The sequence below is a fragment of the Rhinoraja longicauda genome, chromosome 29 (assembly GCF_053455715.1).
Source record: "Rhinoraja longicauda isolate Sanriku21f chromosome 29, sRhiLon1.1, whole genome shotgun sequence".
NCBI lineage: Eukaryota > Metazoa > Chordata > Chondrichthyes > Rajiformes > Arhynchobatidae > Rhinoraja > Rhinoraja longicauda.
In genome coordinates, this window is record NC_135981.1 from 3,084,415 (window position 1) to 3,103,412 (window position 18,998).

The 18,998-nt window shown below is 42.1% G+C and overlaps 1 protein-coding gene across 1 annotated transcript in view; it reads left to right on the forward strand.

The window, feature by feature from the left end:
* The first annotated feature begins 4,322 nt into the window (after positions 1 to 4,322).
* Positions 4,323 to 18,998, forward strand: part of arhgap23a (Rho GTPase activating protein 23a) — a 240,353-nt gene continuing 225,677 nt past the window's right edge. Inside the window, exons 1-2 of the mRNA XM_078424707.1 lie at positions 4,323 to 4,563; positions 8,331 to 8,680. Coding sequence (XP_078280833.1) covers positions 8,603 to 8,680 — 78 coding nt within the window. The 5' untranslated portion in view covers positions 4,323 to 4,563; positions 8,331 to 8,602. The remainder of the gene's footprint in view (positions 4,564 to 8,330; positions 8,681 to 18,998) is intronic.

Here is an 18,998-nt window from a genome sequence, read left to right on the forward strand (position 1 = left end):
TCGGGCAAGGGTGGAGGAGCCCGCTTTCTAATTAACTCCGTATGATGCTCAGACATGGCGGCCCTGGCGAGTTCCTGCTCCTCTGAACTGGAGTATCTCCAGCGGAGTGTTGGCCCGTCTGCCTGCCGCGGGAATCCACATGGCCTTTCCTGACTGCAGTCTACATCCCACCACAGGCTGCTGCCAAGCTTACACTGGAGGAACTGCACACCGCCACCAACAGCCTTGAAACAAAGTACCCCGAGGCATTGTTCATAATAGCCGGGGACCTTCAACCAGGCCAGCCTCAAGAGCGCGTGTCAAAATATTACCAGCATGTATCCTGCCCAAACAGCCCCGACCACTGCTGCATAACCATCAGGAACACATCCCACTCCATTCCTCAGCGAATCTGATCACCTGGCTGTGCTTCTACTCTACGCTTACAAGCAGAAACTGAACCAGGAGGTTCCGGTACAGAAAACCGTGCAGTGGTGATCTGAGGAAGCAGATGACACCCTTCACCAATGTTTCGAGTCGGTGGACTCAAAGGACTCTGTGTAGGAAAGAACTGCAGATGCTGGTTTAAATCAAAGGTATGACACAAAATGCTGGAGTAACTCAGCGGGACAGGCAACATCTCGGGAGAGAAGGAATGGTTAACGTACCGTTTTGGGTCAAGACCCTTCTTCAGACTGAAACGTCACCCATTCCTTCTCTCCAGAGATGCTGCCTGTCCTACTGAGTTGCTCCAGCATTTTGTATCATCATACCTTCAAAGGACTCTGTGGCTAATCGAGATGAATATGCCATATACTCCAATCATCATCAATGGTATAGATGTGGAAACGTTTGAGAGCTTCATGTTCCTTGACATTAACATTACTAACGTTGTTGACCAGCCACATTGATGCAACAAACAAGAAGGCATACCAAACGTCTACAGATGCACCACAGAAAGCACACACTGTTGGTTTGCATCACAGCCTGGTTTGCAATAGCCCTGCACAAGACCGCAAGATGTTGCAGAGTTGTGACTGTAGCTGAGTTTATCACACAGACCAGTCTTCCCATAATTGACTCCATCTACTCTTCACAGTGCCTTGGAAAAGCAGCTAATGTCATCAAAAGACTTGTCGCACAGCGGGCATTCCTTCTTCTTCCTGTTCCCATCTGGCAGAAGGTATAGAAGCTTGAAAGCACGCACCACCAGACTCTGGAACTGCTTCTCCCCTCCATTATCGGGCTTCCAGACGGTCCTTCCATAAGCTAGGGTACTGTTCAATTCCCCATCGTGGACATTGGACTCTTTCGAAGGAACTGGTGCGCTACAATGCTGAAAACTATACTTTGCACTCTGTATCTTTCCCATTGCGCCGTACATTGTACTTGATTTTGTACCGAATGCATCTATGTGTGGTACTATCTGATCTGTATAGCATGCAAAACAAAACGTTTTGCTGTTTCTCAGTGCATGTGACAATAATAAATCTAAATTGAAAAGTAAGGAAGTCTGGCTGCAACTGTACAAGGTACTTGTGGGGCAACTCCGAGAGCATGGAATCTTGAAGGAGAGTTCTGACCCGAAACATTGTCTGTCCATTTTCCTCCACAGATGCTGCCTGATCCAGTGGTTTCCCCCCAATACTGTGTGTGTTACTAGTTTCCAGCATCTGCAGTTTAGTTTGGTTTAGTGATACAACGCGAGAACAGGCCCTTTGGCCCACCGAATCCGCACCGATCAGCGATCCCTGCACATTAACACTATACTACACACACTAGGGACAATTGTACACAAACACTAAGCCAATTAACCGTTGGAGTGTGGGAAGAAACCGGAGATAACCCATGCGGTCACAGTGAGAACATACAAACTCCGTACAGACAGCACTCATAGTCGGGATCGAACTGGGGTCTCTGGCATTGCAAGGCAGTAACTCTACTGTTACGCCACCGTTAAAGGTCAGTTCTGCCCAAATAATTTGACAGAAAGTATTCATTTCATCACTGCTGATTTTTCAATGAGACGAGTTGGATTTGTTATGCTTTTTGTGGACATGACACAACTAGTCGATTTGCCAACATTGTTGTTGTACTGGAACAGCCTAATTTGTAGCATCTCAGCTATATCATTAACACTCTTTAGTACCTTTTACTTTCATTGTAACAAATACATTTAGCCATTTCTTGGTATCACATAGAGTTAATTGAATTGACTAAAACTGATTTCTGTGTTAATGTAATTTATCAGAAGGGCCTGAAAATTTACTCAGAATGCCTGTTTGCAGATACTATTCATGTACTTCAGATTATGAATCTGGTAATCTAGCTGGACTTGATCCCACAACAGTTGAACACTCGACCCGAAACGTCACCTATTCCTTCTATCCAGAGATGTTGCCGGTCCTGCTGAGTTACTCCAGCATTTTGTGTCTATCTTCGATGTAAACCAGGAGTTCCTTCTTACACAAATAACATATAGATATTGTTAACTAACTGATTTTGTCACAGAGGTAGTTTTAATTAAGCTTAACCGATGGGCTGGAAATGGAGAGGCAATGCCAACATCCAAAACATGGGTTTTTAAGTGAATCACTATAATCATCTTGCACGTGGGCGAGAATGCTAGGCATGCATGTAATAAATCTACACGGCTTTTTGGCATTCTCAAGCAGGTCTGAACCAATAATGTGCAGGTTCAGACAGTCACTTCTGCAAAAGCTAAATACCACGGCTGCTGCGAATTCAAAATAAAAAGTAGAAAACGCCGAAAACGTTTATCAAGTCAGCACATATGCAAACTAGATCAAAATTAACCTCGCGGGTCAATGACCCAAAAGGTTTTCGCGCTGAAACATTTATTGTTTTATTCCCCTCCCTTCCCTTCCCCTCCCCCTCCCCTCAATCAAAATGCCTGTTCTTTAGGAAAGTGCAATGGTGCTGATTCTCCTTCTGCAAGGTATGTATACACTGTGTATTCAATGTGTACACTGTGCATGCGATGCATACACTGTGCATGCGATGCACGCACTATCCATGCGATGCACTGTCCATGCAATGCACTTTGCATGCGATGCACACTTTGCATGCGATGCACACTTTGCATGCGATGCACTTTGCATGCGATGCACACTTTGCATGCGATGCACACTTTGCATGCGATGCACACTTTGCATGCGATGCACACACTTTGCATGCGATGCATACTTTGCATGCGATGCATACACTTTGCATGCAGTGTATGCATTGCATGCACAATGTATATATTGTGCATGCGATGCAAACAGTGCATAGACTGCATGCAATGTATATATTGTGCATGCAATGCATACACTGTGCATGCAATGTATACATTGTGTATGCAAGCAAAGAATCTCACTGTGCCAAGTCACACATGACAATAAAGTATTCCTATTCCTAAAACAGGTGGAGAACATTCAGGGTATAGTTATGTGCGAGAAGCTGGCAGCACTCACTCTCACGCACACACATGGCGAGGTTTGCAACAAGCGCTCTATTGTTGCCCATTTCATTGTGAGCAGAGGGCGCGGCCCATCCCTAACCCTCGCATCGTATTGGACATGCCGGACGTCCATCAGCCGCCAGCACCCGCCCCCTTGCCAATGCTTGATTGTGATTGGCTAACTCAGACCACATCAGTCGTAACTCGTTTCCGCGTGCAAGCAAAAGGACGGTGACCTCCCAGTTCCGTGCATTCTACGGAAATTCTAAGGGCTGCAATTTACTTTCTGCATCAGGTTATTTTTTTGCATTGATGTCGAGAGATGGCTTGCATCCCTTTACCCTGTTGAGCTGCAACGGCCAGCCATGAGGGCGGTGGTCCAATCAGGGGTGAAATTTGCTCACGTACGCCCGCCCCCTGGGTTCTGGTTGGTCGGTCGATGCGTCGATCAGTGGAGTGGGCGGAGCACGATGCGGTTGCCGGCCATCGCCTGCGTGTGATTGGCGGCGGGAGCTATCAGTCAGGGCAAGGGAGAGGGGCGGCGGGGAGTTGCCGGCCATCGCGTGCGTGTGATTGGCGGGGGGAGCTGTCAGTCAGGGCACGGGGGCGGGTTCTGGCGGGGCGGGGGGTGGCGTTGCCGACCCTCACGTGCGCGTGATTGGCGGGGGAGCTGTCAGTCAGGGCAAAGGGGAGGGGCGAGGGCGTTACCGGTCATTGCGTCCGTGTGATTGGCGAGGGGAGCTGGCAGTCAGGGCACGGGATCTGGAGGGGTGGAGGGACGGTGCCGGCCATCGCGTGCGTGTGATTGGTGGGGGGAGTTGTCAGTCAGGGCACGGGGGGGGGTGGGGGGTGGGATCTGACGGGGCGGAGGGAGTGGCGGTTGGGCCGAGGCGCCGCCCGCGGGAAATCACGGAGGAGACGGCGTTTGAACGCGGGTTCCCGCCGCTGTCCATGACCCCCTCACACACAGATCCTCACACACACTCACTCATACACACTCACCCTCACACACTCACCCTCACACACTCACCCCACACGACACCCGCCTCCATCGTGCAACAAACTGGAGCAGGAACACCACCTCATATTTCACTCGGTCTCGGGCAGCTCACAACCCAGCGGTAAGATTATTGACTTCTCTAACTTCAAGTAACCCTCGTTTCCCCCTCCCTCTCTCCCTCCCTCCCTCCCTCTCCCCCCCTCCCTCCCTCCCTCCCCCTCCCTCTCTCTCCCTCCCTCCCTCTCTCTCCCTTCCTCTCTCTCCCTCCCTCTCTCTCCCTCCCTCTCTCCCCCCCTCCCCCTCCCTCTCTCTCCCCCTCCCCCTCCCTCTCTCTCCCCCTCCCTCCCTCTCTCCCCCTCCCTCCCTCCCTCTCCCCCCCTCCCTCTCCCTCTCTCCCCCTCCCTCCCCCTCTCTCCCCCCCTCCCTCTCCCTCTCTCCCCCCTTCCCTATCTCCCTCCCTCCCTCTCTCCCCCCCTCCCTCTCTCCCCCTCCCTCTCCCCCCCTCCCTCTCCCCCCTCCCTCTCCCCCCCTCCTCTCTCCCCCCCCCTCCCTCTCCCCCACCCTAGTTTCACAGACCCCCTGATGTAATTCTACTGTCTGTACGCCCCTGCCTTGTCACCCTCCCCTCTACGTTTTCTTGTTATCAGCGTCTGCTTGGACCTGGCGTTTTCACACCTTCCCCTTCCTTCCACAATCTGCCTCTCCCAGTGACTCTCAGTCTTGAAGAAGGGTCTCGACCCGAAATGTCACCGGTTCCTTCTCTCCGGAGATGCTGCCTGTCCCGCTGAGTTAGTTAACCCAGCATTGTGCGTGTGTGTCTTGTCTCAGCAGGGCAGGTTGGTGAAGAAGGCGTGTGAGGTGAGGTGAGGCGAGGCGAGGCGGGGTGCGATCCGATGTCGGCCGTGTACTGACAGCTCGGCCGCCGCTTCCCTGCCCCTCGCCGTCAGGCACAAACAAAGGCGTCGTGTATAAATGCTTCCAACTTTATTACTGCCCGAAGCGTGGGCAAAAACGCATGCTCCTGCCCCTCTCCCTCTCTCTCTCTCCCTCTCTCTCCCTCTCTCTCCCTCTCTCTCCCTCTCTCTCCCTCTCTCTCCCTCTCTCTCCCTCTCTCTCCCTCTCTCTCCCTCTCCCACCTCCAAAAAAACAAAAAACGACTTGTTATAAAGGAATCGGTCGTGAGCTAAGTGAGTGACAACTGCCAAATGCTGGCGCCAAAACAAAAACAATGCACTGAAGGTCCAAGATGACTGGAAAAACAGTCTGAAGAAGGGTCTCGACCCATTCCTTCTCTCCAGAGATGCTGCCTGTCCCGCTGAGTTACTCCAGCATTCTGTGCCTATCTTCGTTTGAAACCAGCATCTGCAGTTTCTTCCGACACAAAAACAAAGGTAAAGTCGGGCAGTGCACGCCTCTTGCCTCCAGCTCTCCTGCCGATGTGCTGCTTGCTTGCTGCCAGCAAGGTTTGCATTGTACCCAAACCTCACTGGACGTGCATAGAAACTCGACTTCGCCGTACTTGTGCATATGACAATAAACTCGACCCGAGAATCCGACAACCATCAGGCTATTAAACACTTCGACCTCCAAATAGGCTCGGAGTTATATATGGTGTAGGAAGGAACTGCAGATGCTGGCTTAAACCGAAGATAGACACAAATAGCTGGAGGAATTCAGCGGGTCAGACAGCAGGAGGATAGAAGCTGAAGGATAGACACAAAAAGCTGGAGGAATTCAGCGGGTCAGACAGCATCTCTGGAGAAAAGGAATAGGTGACGTTTCGGGTCTGAAGAAGGGTGTTGACCAGAAACGTCACCCATTCCTTCTCTCCAGGGATGCTGTCTAACCCGCTGAACTACTCCAGCTTTTCGTGTCTATGTCCAAACGACATAGATTTGGCATTTTCTTTGACTTTCCATTATTATTGTTTATTTATTTATCTGTCTGTTTTATTTATATATATGCTGAGCTTTCTTTTTGTTATTTGCAGAGTGCTATGTTTACATATCTGTTGTGTTGCTGGAAGTAAGAATCTCATTGTTCCCTTTCGGGAAATATGACAAAACACTTGATTCTCTCTCTTGGGCAATACCCCAGGACTCCATTGCTTTGCGTGGGTCCTGAGGTGGCCGATGTGGGTAGGTGGTTGAGGAAGCCCTAGCTCGTGAGGTTGGTCTGCTTGATGCATGGATCTGACCCTTCAGCCCACTTAATCCACACCGACCATTAATCACCCGCTCACACTAGTTCTATGTTATCCCCATAATTGCATCCACATAATTAACCTCGAAACCGGAGCACCTGGAGGAAATCAGCACAGTTACATGGAGAAAGTGCAAACTCCACACAGACAGCAGCTGAGGTCAGGATCGAACCTGGGTCTCTGGTGCTGTGAGGCAGCGACTTTTCCAGCTGCGCCATTGCGCTGCCCTAGAAATCTGGCAAGGGGGGTAAATGGATTTAAATTGGGGAGTAGTCAAATGCTTCAACATTGAGCTATAGCCCCTGCTTCTGACAAATGTACTCCAGGTTCTCTGTGCTATCTCAAATTTTCTTTTTCCACTTTGAGCAGTTGTGTAACAGTCAGGTGGGAGTGTTGCATTGCTGCATGAAGGCTTCGAACACATCCTTGGATGTTTTCCTCTGTCTATCTCTGTTCCCACAATTGAGCTTGACATAGTGTCTTTTTTTGCCAGTCTGATGTTGGGTATTGGGTAATGTGAATTGCCCAACAGAGCTGAGTGAGCATAATTAGGACCTTGATGTCGGGGATGTTGGTCTGGGACATCTTGCGTATCCTTCTGGTGAATTTGGAGGATTTTGCAGAGAGAGTGTGGTAGTATCATTCCAGCTCATTGGGTGCTTGGTAGTATCATTCCAGCTCCAGGACGGCTTGGAACAGTACTGCTTGATAGACCATGCCTTTTTTGTAACGTTCGAGGTCTTGATCTTAAACACACACTTCCTCAATTAACCAAAGGCTTTGTCGGCACATTGAAAACAATGATGAATTTTATCATCACTATCTGATTTTAAATGAGTGATGGCTCTTGAAGTATGAGGTAAGGTCTACGTTTTCCAGTGTCTTGCCATGGATGATTGTTTTCAGCATTGTAAGGGGAGGTTTGGTAGATGACATTCGTTGTGAGTTTAGGGCTCATCCTCTTCATCTGTTGGTTGGAACTAAACCTCCTGGTGAATGCAAATGCAAGTGTCAGCTGCAACCTGCTGCTTGACTCCTGAGGTGAAGGTAATGTCGGCTCTGGGGCCCTGTCACTATCGGTGGAGTGGCTTCCTATTAATTGTGAGGATTAGTTTCATTCTTACACAAAGTTTATTGAAAGTAAGATGTAGCATTAAGATGAGAAAGAATGAAATAAACTGCAGGAGCAATAACGCTGCGTGTTATATTGGTTTTTACTGAGATCAGTTAGGATTATGGCTTGCATTGTATCAGGAAGCAAATGTAAGGTCGAGGTGAATTTCTTTGGGCAGCCAAATTTGATGAAGGCTGTTGGTGTCAAAGGGTTTAGTGATATACATCTCTGCATTTCTCTCATATGCTTACACATTCTTGAACAAATTATGCTGTTATGTAAATGTTCACTCTGGCCTTTGAATCAATTTACTACTGAAATACCCTTTTGTATCTTAACTATAGTTTTGCATGGTTTGATCATTTGTTAACTGCCCTCTTGCAGTTCTGACATTTAATTGGCAATTGTCGAGTGACTATTCTCCACTAAATGAATTTAAAAAAAATTAAAAATCTTCTGGTATGGTGAATTTGATCTGACTCTCGACAAATTACATTAATGCTTTGATAATCAGTGTTGGTTTGTTTAATATAGTGGGAAGTGACTGAAATATTTTATTCTTATCTTCTAGAATTCATTTCTTCACATTATGAAAGCTTGTGCTGACTGGCAACAAAGAAGGATTTTCAGCAGAAGATGGTGGAAATAATTTTCACATGTTACCAGCTTGTAATAAATTGCTTTCAGTGACAATCAAACTTGCTCTAACAAAAGAAAGTTAAACTTTTACAAGAGGCGACATTGGGTTGATTATCCATTTAGTTTGGAAGTTTAATATAAACACAAGCTGTGGATGAAGATGGTGAGAATTACAGAAGGTACTGAGCTCATTTCAATTGAAAAATGATGGCTACTGGAACAGAACTATCAGCAAACTTCGATCAAGCAGGAACACAGAACCTGACTGAAACAGTTAATATGGTATGAGAAATCAAGTGTAAAATATTGTTATTTTGCTTTCTTTATTGGTCATGGTGCTAATTTGCAAGGTTGGAGGAATCTCTGTGCATTTATGTTGGACTCTTTTATAGATTAGACTGCTGCATTCCTTATAACATCAGCTACTTGCACCGATTGCTAAATCTGTACCATAAGTAAATGACCAACATATGCAACAGGATTGTAAGCAGAGCATAGTTTGACACCGAATAGCAGATATCAGGGGCAACACTACATGTGCTTTTTGCCTTTGCAAGGACCTAGGTTATAATTTTGACTTGGTGTTTTGAGTTTAGTTTAGAGATACAGTGTGCAAACAGGCCCTTCGGCCCACCGAGTCCAGACCAACCATCGATCACTTGATCACTATTTCTATGTCATTCCACTTTCACATGCTACATTATGGGGCAATTTACAGAAGCCAATTAACCTACAAACCTATATGTCTTTGGAATGTGGGAAAAATCAGAGCACCCGAAAAAAACTCAAGCGGTCACAGGGTGACTGTACAAATTCTGCACAGACATCACCCGTAGTCAGGATCAAGCCCATGCCTCTGACAGGCAGCAGCTCTGTATTTCTGAGATCATGTGGTTTTCCTCCTAGTGCTCCAACTTTCATCCAAATCCCAAAGAAGTACTGATAGGTTAATTGACTGCTGTATATTACTCGTTGATATAGGCTAATGGACAAACGATTCAGAGGGGAGTTGATGGACATATGTGATAGAGAATAAGTTGTAGTCAAACAAGGAACTAGAGAAGGGGAATGGGGTAAAGGATTGCTCTCACTGAGCCAAATGGTAGGGCCTCCATTATGATAAAAATCAGGATTGATATTGAAAGGCTTGATCATATAGCAGTGTGTTAAAAGAAGAGGGAAAGGAGAGGCAGAGAGATTGAAGAAGGAAATTTCATTAGTTGAGGCATAGATTGTTGAAGGCAGGAAATTGATTTTGGTGGAATGCATAGATTTTGGTTTGTTAACGAGATGTTGTGGAATTAAAGTTTAGTTCAGAAAAAAAAGGAAAGGTAGTATTACTGATAATTGTTATAAAACTACTGAGTTCCTGGGGAACTCCAGTTGGTTCACTGACATAATTCAGGAGGGAAAAGCCATCCATAACCTGGTCTGACCTGCACGTGATTCTAGACCCATAGAATTATGGTTGAAATTCTGAAATTATGCAACAGACCATACTATTCAAAGGCACCTAGGGATGGGCAACAAATGCTTCCCATGGCAGTGATTCATCCCCATATGCTGAAAAATGATTTTTCTTAAAAGCACGGGTGGACGGGTATTATGGTCAGCACTTTTTTTTAACCTCAATTGTGCAGAGAGAATGAACCGGGTGGCGCTTCAATGGCAGCTTCGCCTACAGTCTGTCTGTCCCTTTCGTCCTTCTTTGTTATTTTTGGTGAGTTTTAAAAGTGTGTGTTAATGTTTTCTGGTTTGTTTTGTGTGGGCGGGGGGGGGGGGGGGGGGGGGGTCGGGGGAATCTTTTTTTCAATCTCTTACCTTGCTGGAGATGCGATTGTTTTCCGGATCATGTCTGCGGTCGCTCTGGATCTTGATGCCTTGCTTGGGATTGACTTTAAGCCTCACCGCGGGGCGTGGACTTACCATCAGAGCTTATGATCCCTTGCCTGGGATCGACGCTGCAACTGCGGCCTGCAGACTTTAACATCAAGGAGCTCGTCGTCTCGGGTTGAGACCGACGTTGGGAAGCTCCAAAAGCCGCACGACGTTCGATAGCCCCGACCTGGGGTCAGATCGGCCGGCGCGGGGGAGCTGAGATTCCTCAGTGATGCAGGAGCTTGATCGCCCCGAAGACGAAGGCCCCCTGCCGGTTACAGTAGTAAGATTGTCCCATCAACCGAAGGTTAGAAGCCCCCGACCGCTAGAGGACAAAGAAGGGAGAGATTGAACCTTTTTTCGCCTTCCCTCACGATGAGGAATGCGGAGAAGTCACTGTGGTGGATGTTCATGTTAAAATGTATTTTGTGTGTTTTGTTGCTTTTTATTAGTATGACTACAGCAAATGAAATTCCTCATATGTTGCAAAACATACTTGGCTAATAAAGTATGGTTATGATGATTATGATTATGAGAATGAAGCCATATTGAGTGCATTGGAAGTAAGGAAATTGCGAGGTGCAGAGATAGAGATGACAGTTTCAGCATCGAAATTACAATGGACAATGTTATATGGGCATTTTAATAACAAAGAACATGACGGATGACTCCGTTCCATGTCAAATGCCATTCAGATTGTCAATACATTGCAAATATGCAAATAATAGCCAGGGATCTACGTTTGTGGCTAATGCCAAATTTATTGGCTTCAAATTAAATAAATACTTTTTATGAATTTTCAGCTCATCATTATTAGATGTCTACTAAACAGTGCGACAAATCAGCAACAGCATAATGTTCCAGTTAGGTGATTGTGGGAAAGAGAGCAAAATGTTTTCAGAATGCACCTGGAAAACTGTCTTTGTACAATATCACTTTGGGTTACAGGTAGATGGAAAATGAATAATTCTAAGATACCTGGATGTTTTTATAAATGCAGTTCAATCAAGAACGAGAGATAAAAACATATATCTAGAAACCTGATTTCAATACTGGTCAGCACCATAAAGTATAGAGCTAATTATAGATGCTGGGCTTCTGTGTTAATATGAAATGCTTTAGATTATTTTACTTTATTTACTGTTGTTACACAAATTAATGTATTTCTTTTAAGTGTTTACTATTATGCACAGTTTTGCATAATGATACTTTGCTAATGTTTGTTATTAAATGTTTAGGGTAAACATTTAACATGACTGTTGTGTGTAGTGTAAACATGAATTGATATTTTCAAGAAAGAGTTAGATTTAGCTCTTAGAACTAACGGAATCAAGGAATATGGGACAAAAGCAGGACCGGGGTACTGATTTTGGATGATCTGCCATGATCATATTGAATGGGTGTGTATGCTCAAAGGGCCGAATGGCCTACTCCTGCACCTATTTTTTCTCTGTTTATATGAACATTTTTTCGCAATGGGTGAAATTTAAGATTGAATTAGTTGATTTGAAAACATTGCTCTGGACTGAAAATATCTTGCCAAATCAGGATTGCAACATTATTTTGTGCACTTGATATTGTGCACCATGTATTTGGGAATGAAGTTTGCTAAAAAGTAGAACCAAATCAAAGATAGTGATATTAGGTTGGTGCTAAAAGTTTGGTAAAAGAGAAAGGGTCGAAGGAATTATTGGTATGAAGTAGGAGGCTGGCATTTTATTGCATTATGTGTTGTGAGGAACTTTGAGGACCTGCGTATTGTTATTTTCTTTCCATTACGTAGCATGGCAGATTGGAGTGGCTTAAGTTTGACTTCCCAACTTGTGAGTTCCTGATCACAAGTTTGCTGCAGATGAAATGTTTCCCCTTAGTGGTTATTGATTCTTGTTCAATCTTTGGTGGTTGGGCAAATATTCAATATTCCTGGTCATTTTTCTATTTTTGTTTTGGGACTTATTGGATGTGGAATGTCAAGATCTTAGCAAGGAGAAGGATGAAATAACACTGGGATATTTTCATTAGTATTTTAATACCCTTGTAAATCATATTTTAGAACAATCAAAAATAGAGCTGAAATTGCATAATTTTGTAGCATTTGATATATTTGGCCTTGGTTATGAATGTAAAAAGCTAGCAGAAAATGTTTTAGTCTAGATTGCTTAATTGTAACTTCACATTTTGTTTTATAGAAATTTATTTGTGGGACAGGCTGGAAACTATCTGTACCCTCGTAACCAAGGAATTGTGGTCTTTTGTTTTCAGCAAACACTGTTCATACAATCTAGGGTTAAATTGATATCATACAGTGATGTTCTCTCTGCGAGAAGTGGAGGAGTTACTTCTGATGTATTAAGTGAAAATCAATTAAGACAGGTTTGAGTGTCACATACAGCTAAATTAAAATCAAATTAAATTTCTGAGTGCAAATGGAAGTTACTGATTGGAATGTTGCATTTTCAAAATGCATGCTAATTATTTATGTTCTACAGTGAATTTAATTATGTTCTACAGTGAATTTAAAAGCAATTCTAAATTTACTTTTTTTTCCTATTTGGATATCCAGGATTTGAGCACGCATGCATATATTTTATTTTTTCCCGATAAATCCTGTCCAAGGTACCAAAACAAAATAATTCCATAATCATGTAAAAAATGATTAAGCACTACAATGCTGGTTTAAAAGCTTAAGAAGAAAAATATATGTGGTGATCATGTGGATATCTTCAGATGCCTTGTATTCTATAATAAGGTTTGAAAATGTTATACCTAAAGGAGATATCTTTCAAAAAAAGTTCCTGTGTTAGTAAAATTGCCTGGTAAGGCTGATTTTGTAGCCACGTAAGTTACAAAGAAAATTAACAGCTGAAGGTTGAGAATTGTATTTATTTGTCATTTCCATTTAAACATCTCCAGAACTTGGACAGTGTAACAGAAAAGAAGTAGAATTTGCAAAAGATAGTTTGTAAATGTAGATAATTGTTTACATTTATATTTGAAGCTGTGCTTGGATAATGATGATAAAGTTTGTTCATCACTAATTCACCTGCTAGTATTGTTTTGCTCTAATTAATTGGCATGAATTTCTCGGTAACCTTTACCTTTGCAACATTATTCAGAGAAGAATCAATAGATTGGACTACTTGGATTGGTTAATACCACAGGATTGCTAGATGTCTAAAAAGTTGGAGGAGCATTTTCTTGGTGTGCATCCATCGCCTTGTAACCTTCCACAAAAAAATGTTTTATGGGAGATGAAAACTATCATTCTACCCGGAAAGCTGAAATTTTACTCTTATTTAAATATCAGAATAAATAAAATCCTCAATATGGAGCATATAGGTGTATTGCAACCCCAAGAAATGGCAATCATGTACTTGAATAAGATACCACAGTATATGGATTGAAAAAAACCTTTGATTGAGAGTAAGTGTGAGAAAAAAGAGGAGTTTCCTTCAAACTGTTGTGAAACATGTTCATTTCCAATTAAACTTGGCATTGGCAAAAACACATTATTCAGACAGCGCATTCAGCAACATTCCATTCTAAGGTTGACTCATTCTCTCAGGTGCAATACACCTATATGTAGATCTAAAGACAATTTCCACTTTGCTGTGGGTACTGAAGGGATGTAACACTTGAATATTGACTATGTTTATGAGGCCCATGCACTGATCTCAACTCTAAAAAATGGGTTTCTGACTTGTCAAAGGCAACAAAACCAATTCCTTCAGGTTGATTTTTATTGTTTTTGCCTTGTGTTCATGGCTTCAAGTGAGGTGGGAAGGCTTGTTATGTAATCAACACTATTTTGAAAGATATCCAGAGGCGCTGGCTGTTTCACACAGCAGTCTTGACACATTTTAAATGTAGGAACCAAGATACTCCTATGTCAGATCGCAATTGTCATTTTAGGTCAGAACTGTGAGGAGACTGCATTCTCAAACTGACATGCTTCATGGTGTTTGTAACTTAAAGAAAAACATCAAATGTCAGCATTGAATTCCTGTTTAGGTCCTGCATAGCAATAGCAGGAATTGATTTTAATTCCATTCCTATGAATTGCCTCCTTTCAATAAAATGCCAATGATTTTCTTGTTAATATAAACAGATGTTAAAATAAGTTAAGATGAGAACTCATTTTGAAAAAATGAAAGGTGTTTTGGATTGCACCAAGAGATGATAACGTAACAGGTGTTACAATTAGATCAAGAAGGTAAGAGAGGGTGAAAGAAAAAATATAATTTAATTTCTAATTTAATGCCTCAAAAAATTGCTGCTCTAAAAATAAATGATAAATGATTTCATTGTAAAATTAGTTCTAGGTCAGTGGTTATGGAAGCTAATAAATGTATACATTTATTATTACAATTTGAGAGTAAAATTTGTTCTAGAGTTTGGTTTTAAATTTCGTAATGCATTTGCTTTGTTATTATAATTTGGGCAATTACCTTGTTATCTTAGACGTTGTTAAGGTTCAAACTTTGTTGTCCTGTTAGGCCGTTTATTTGTGCGTTCTATTGGTTTTGTCAAATGTGCACTGGAACAATAGTGAGTCTTGCAATCAGCAAGATTTGATGTCTATAGTAAACACGTTGCAAAATAAATCTTGTAGTTCTGTTGATTTCTTTTTGAGTTGCCTCTGCAAAACCTGTTCACGTATACTTAATTCTTAACTGGCTCGCTGTCGTTCACACAGTTGTTATTGAGTAGTTTGATTTAATCTATTCATTCAGAAACTGCGAGAAGTCGTAGGCTTTTGTTGCCATTGCTTGAAATGCTAGGATATTATAGAGATTACTTTGGGACCACCTCTTAAACTATCATTGACTCGTTTTACTAATTATGTTTTACACTAATGTCTTATTTTTGCAGGGTTTTTTCCTTTTCTCTGTCTTGTATAATTTATGAATAATTTGTTTTGTGTATTGTCTGAGTAAATGTGCCAGAAATGCTATGGAAGTAAGATTTTCATTGTACCTATATGCACTATACTTGTGCAGATGACAATAAACTCAACCTCATTTGTAACTTTTGTAGTGTAGCAAAAATGCTTTGATTTTATTGTTTATTTGAAAGATGTAATTTCTTTTCTTTGTTATTATAAACACAATTGGTGGTTACTGACATTAACAAATGGTTTCAAATATTTTGAGTTACATCATTAACAACTTTATGATTTATTGGAAGTTGTGCGTAGATTATTTTCATTTTTTGGTAGACCTGATTATGTTGGTAATGACATGAATTCTAACAGTAGTGCAATGACATTGTCTATTATAAATTGCCTGATATGATCTTATGTAATATTTGTAAAAGAGATGACACCATAATATGTAATATGCAAGGCATGGATAAATTATGATCAGGTCATAATCTATGGTATAAATTACAGGAGGATTGGCAATTGGAGAGGAGTTATTATTTGGTTAGAGCTTTTAAGGGCAAAAAAATGTTTGCACAGTTCAAACTCTGGGCAATTTGTAAAAGAGGATAGCTGTTGTCATTAATCTATTGTAGTTTGTATTCCGGTCAATAAAAACAGTGCAATTTTGATGAAGTGTGATGCTTTGATAATGAGGAATGCAAGGCTTTTGATATATATGTACTTCTATTGTGTTGTGGGTTCTGAGGTGGCTAATAAGGGCATGTCATAACCACAGATTCTCCCTTTGATGAGGAAGGAAGTGCCCTGCAGAACAATTGACCGGGTAGTGTTGGCCGGTGTGTTCTTACTGCTGTTCATGTAAGGTTTCTCTCTGTTTCTGATCCGAGCTTTCATTGTCAATACTACCCTGAATGCCTCTTCTCCTCTTTGCGATTGTGGTGAGAGATCCCCAGATATCAGTGGGGATTTTGCATTTCTTTAAGGAGGCTGTATAAGCATATCCTTGAATCTTGGGGTGGGGTGGGGGGGGGGGGGGGGTGTTCGCTCCTATGGCATCAGGAGTGTCATATTAGGCTTGCAAATGGCTGTCATGTACAATATGACCGATTGTGTGTAACTACGGATGTTGATCATGGACATGACATTGAAGTTAGTTTGTTTATCCTTCTACTGATTTGAACGTCTTGCAGATACAGTGTTGGCAGTATTTAACCAGTGCCTCGAGGTGGTCCAGATCTCAGAACTATTAAGAGGACTGGTATCACTGCTGCCTGGTGGACTTAAGTTTTGAACCAGATTTGAAATTGTGATCATCAAATACCCTCCTCTTCAACTAACCAAAAACATAGAAGATAATAGTGAATTTAGTCATTAATCTCAGCCTTTGCCAAGAGGCTGCTCTCAAGATGGGAGAGAGTTGGTTTACATGTTATAGCGTCTTGCTATAAATCTTTATTATCAGAGTACGGTGTAGCAGGGGTAGGGTACATTTAAAATCATAAGTGCATGCATATCAACACAATCATTATCAATAAGGTTGGCAGCTACACCATGTTAAAATAGTCATTGTGAAACTAGATCACAGCCAACAGATGTCATGGTTTCTACAACATAGTTCACTTTTGAATCTAACCATATTATTCACAACAATGGAAATTGAATCTGATATGGTGTAATAGAAGTGCAGTATGTGAAATCTATTGCTCTGGATGCATATGTTATTGATGTTCAGTACTGTACTGGAAATATTGGTAGCAGCAATCAAATGTTATAAAGTGATGTTATAATGGAGAGAATGGACCAAGGGTTAAACATGTGGTTTGAACAGTATCATCGATTTGTGTCTCCGAATTTGATGATGATCCAGGAAAATGTGGTATCATTGTGAGGATGAAAATGTTGTAGATTATGAGGAGGTTGATGAATTTTTCTGAAAGTGCCAACGCATTTGAACGCCGACACGCTGGTTTGAATATTTCAAAAAGCGTACAAACCTGCATAAAATTTGTCTTATGGGATTGGCAGGAAGTGGAAATACCATGGTGGCAGAGAATATTTCAAAGGAGCTGTAGGGAATCATCGAGGAATAAATATTTAACATGGATGAGGTTGGCTTCATTTGGAAGAGAATCTCCTTGCACACATGAGGGATGCGAAAACTGCTGCAGGCTCTAAGTCAGCCTTATTCTTTTCCTTGGAGACAATGCCTTAAGCATTTCTTAAAGTACCACTCACAGTACCCATGGGCTCAAAAGAGATATTCCATGGTTTAGTTTGAAATATTTGGACAATGGCATTTCTCCTCCAAGATTATATAACATTGGTTCTCCCCCCCCCCCCCCCCCCCCCGGCTATTGTGCAAGGAATAACCTAAACAGCAGAGCCTTGTATGTTGCCAGTGCCCCAGAACATTTGGTTAAGATCAAGGCATGGTTGAGAAAATACTTAGTGTTTGTGCCTTCTTAACACAAATTCATTGCTACTCCAATAGACAGACCTCGAATGCTGCATTCAAGGCTTACTACCTGCAAGGTGTAATATGAAATATCATTTTCGAAATGAGTGGCAATTGACAACCCAGTAACGCAGAAAATTTGGGAGAGGTGTAATATCAAGATAACAATTGACTACTTCTGTGCATTTCAGGATGATGCAACTGCTGTATCAACAAATGGTGACTGGAGAAAGATGTGGGTGCTATATTCAAATGATTATGAGCCAGAAAAATTGCTAAGGGGATGTTGTCAATTTGATAAATGAGTTGAATTTGACATGGAGGAGTTACTGAAATAAGATGAAAAGCTCACAAATAAGGATGTATAGGAGTTTGAACAATAAGGCTACAAAATGATTAAGTAGTCACTGACACAGCACCAGCAAATCACCAAAGGTTTTTGGAAGCATTTCTTTGCATCAGGGATAATAATAGCCATCTGCAATCCCAATATGGAGCAAAGCTTTAGATATGGCGACTGGATAGAAGATGCCAAGCTTTGCTATACGGAGTGTTATTAAATGAAAACGAGAAGAGATAAAAACAGAAAATGCTGGAGGCACTCACCAGGTCAGGCGGAATCAATGGAAAGAGAAACAGAGTTAATTTCATCAGATTGAAGACCCTTTGTCTGACCTGGAAAGAGATAAACAAGATGGGTTTAATGTGCAGAGTTGGGGTGGTGGGAGGGGGGTGGGGGAGAAGGTAGATGAGAAGAGGAATGCGCTCATCCTGTCAAGATACCCGACGATCTATGTTTTAATTTGCAAGTACATTGAAAGGCTGTGCTATGTTTGTTTTTATGATCTTCATTTAAGTTTTGATTGTTAATAAAAAGATATTTCATTGCCTCAGGTATTTATTGATATATTTTTAAGCGGTCAGGAATTTTGACTGAGATTATTGAGCTCTGGAATGCACCCAGAATTTTTACATTGAAATAAATAGGAAATACCTTCTTTGATGAATTTTTGCTGTACATTTTTCCTGTAATGTAACCACTTCATAAATCAATCGTGGTACATATTTTTTTTAAGATGAAGCACTTACTGTCAAGTTCCGTGTTCAAGTAACACGAATTCTATAATTTGATTGTGATCACAAAATAATAACACTGGGTGCTGTGGTGGATCCTGAATTTAAAACATTGGTTTACTTGATGGTTTAATTTTCAGTCTGCTACATGTTTGTAAGAAACTGAACAATATATGAATAGCTTCATACTGGAAGAAAAGTGAAAATTTGAGAAACATCCATTTGAAATTATTATCATGGCTTTTTGTGTATTAATACGTGTAACAAAAAGTTATGAGCAGTTTGCTAGTTTGGACACAGGATTGTGA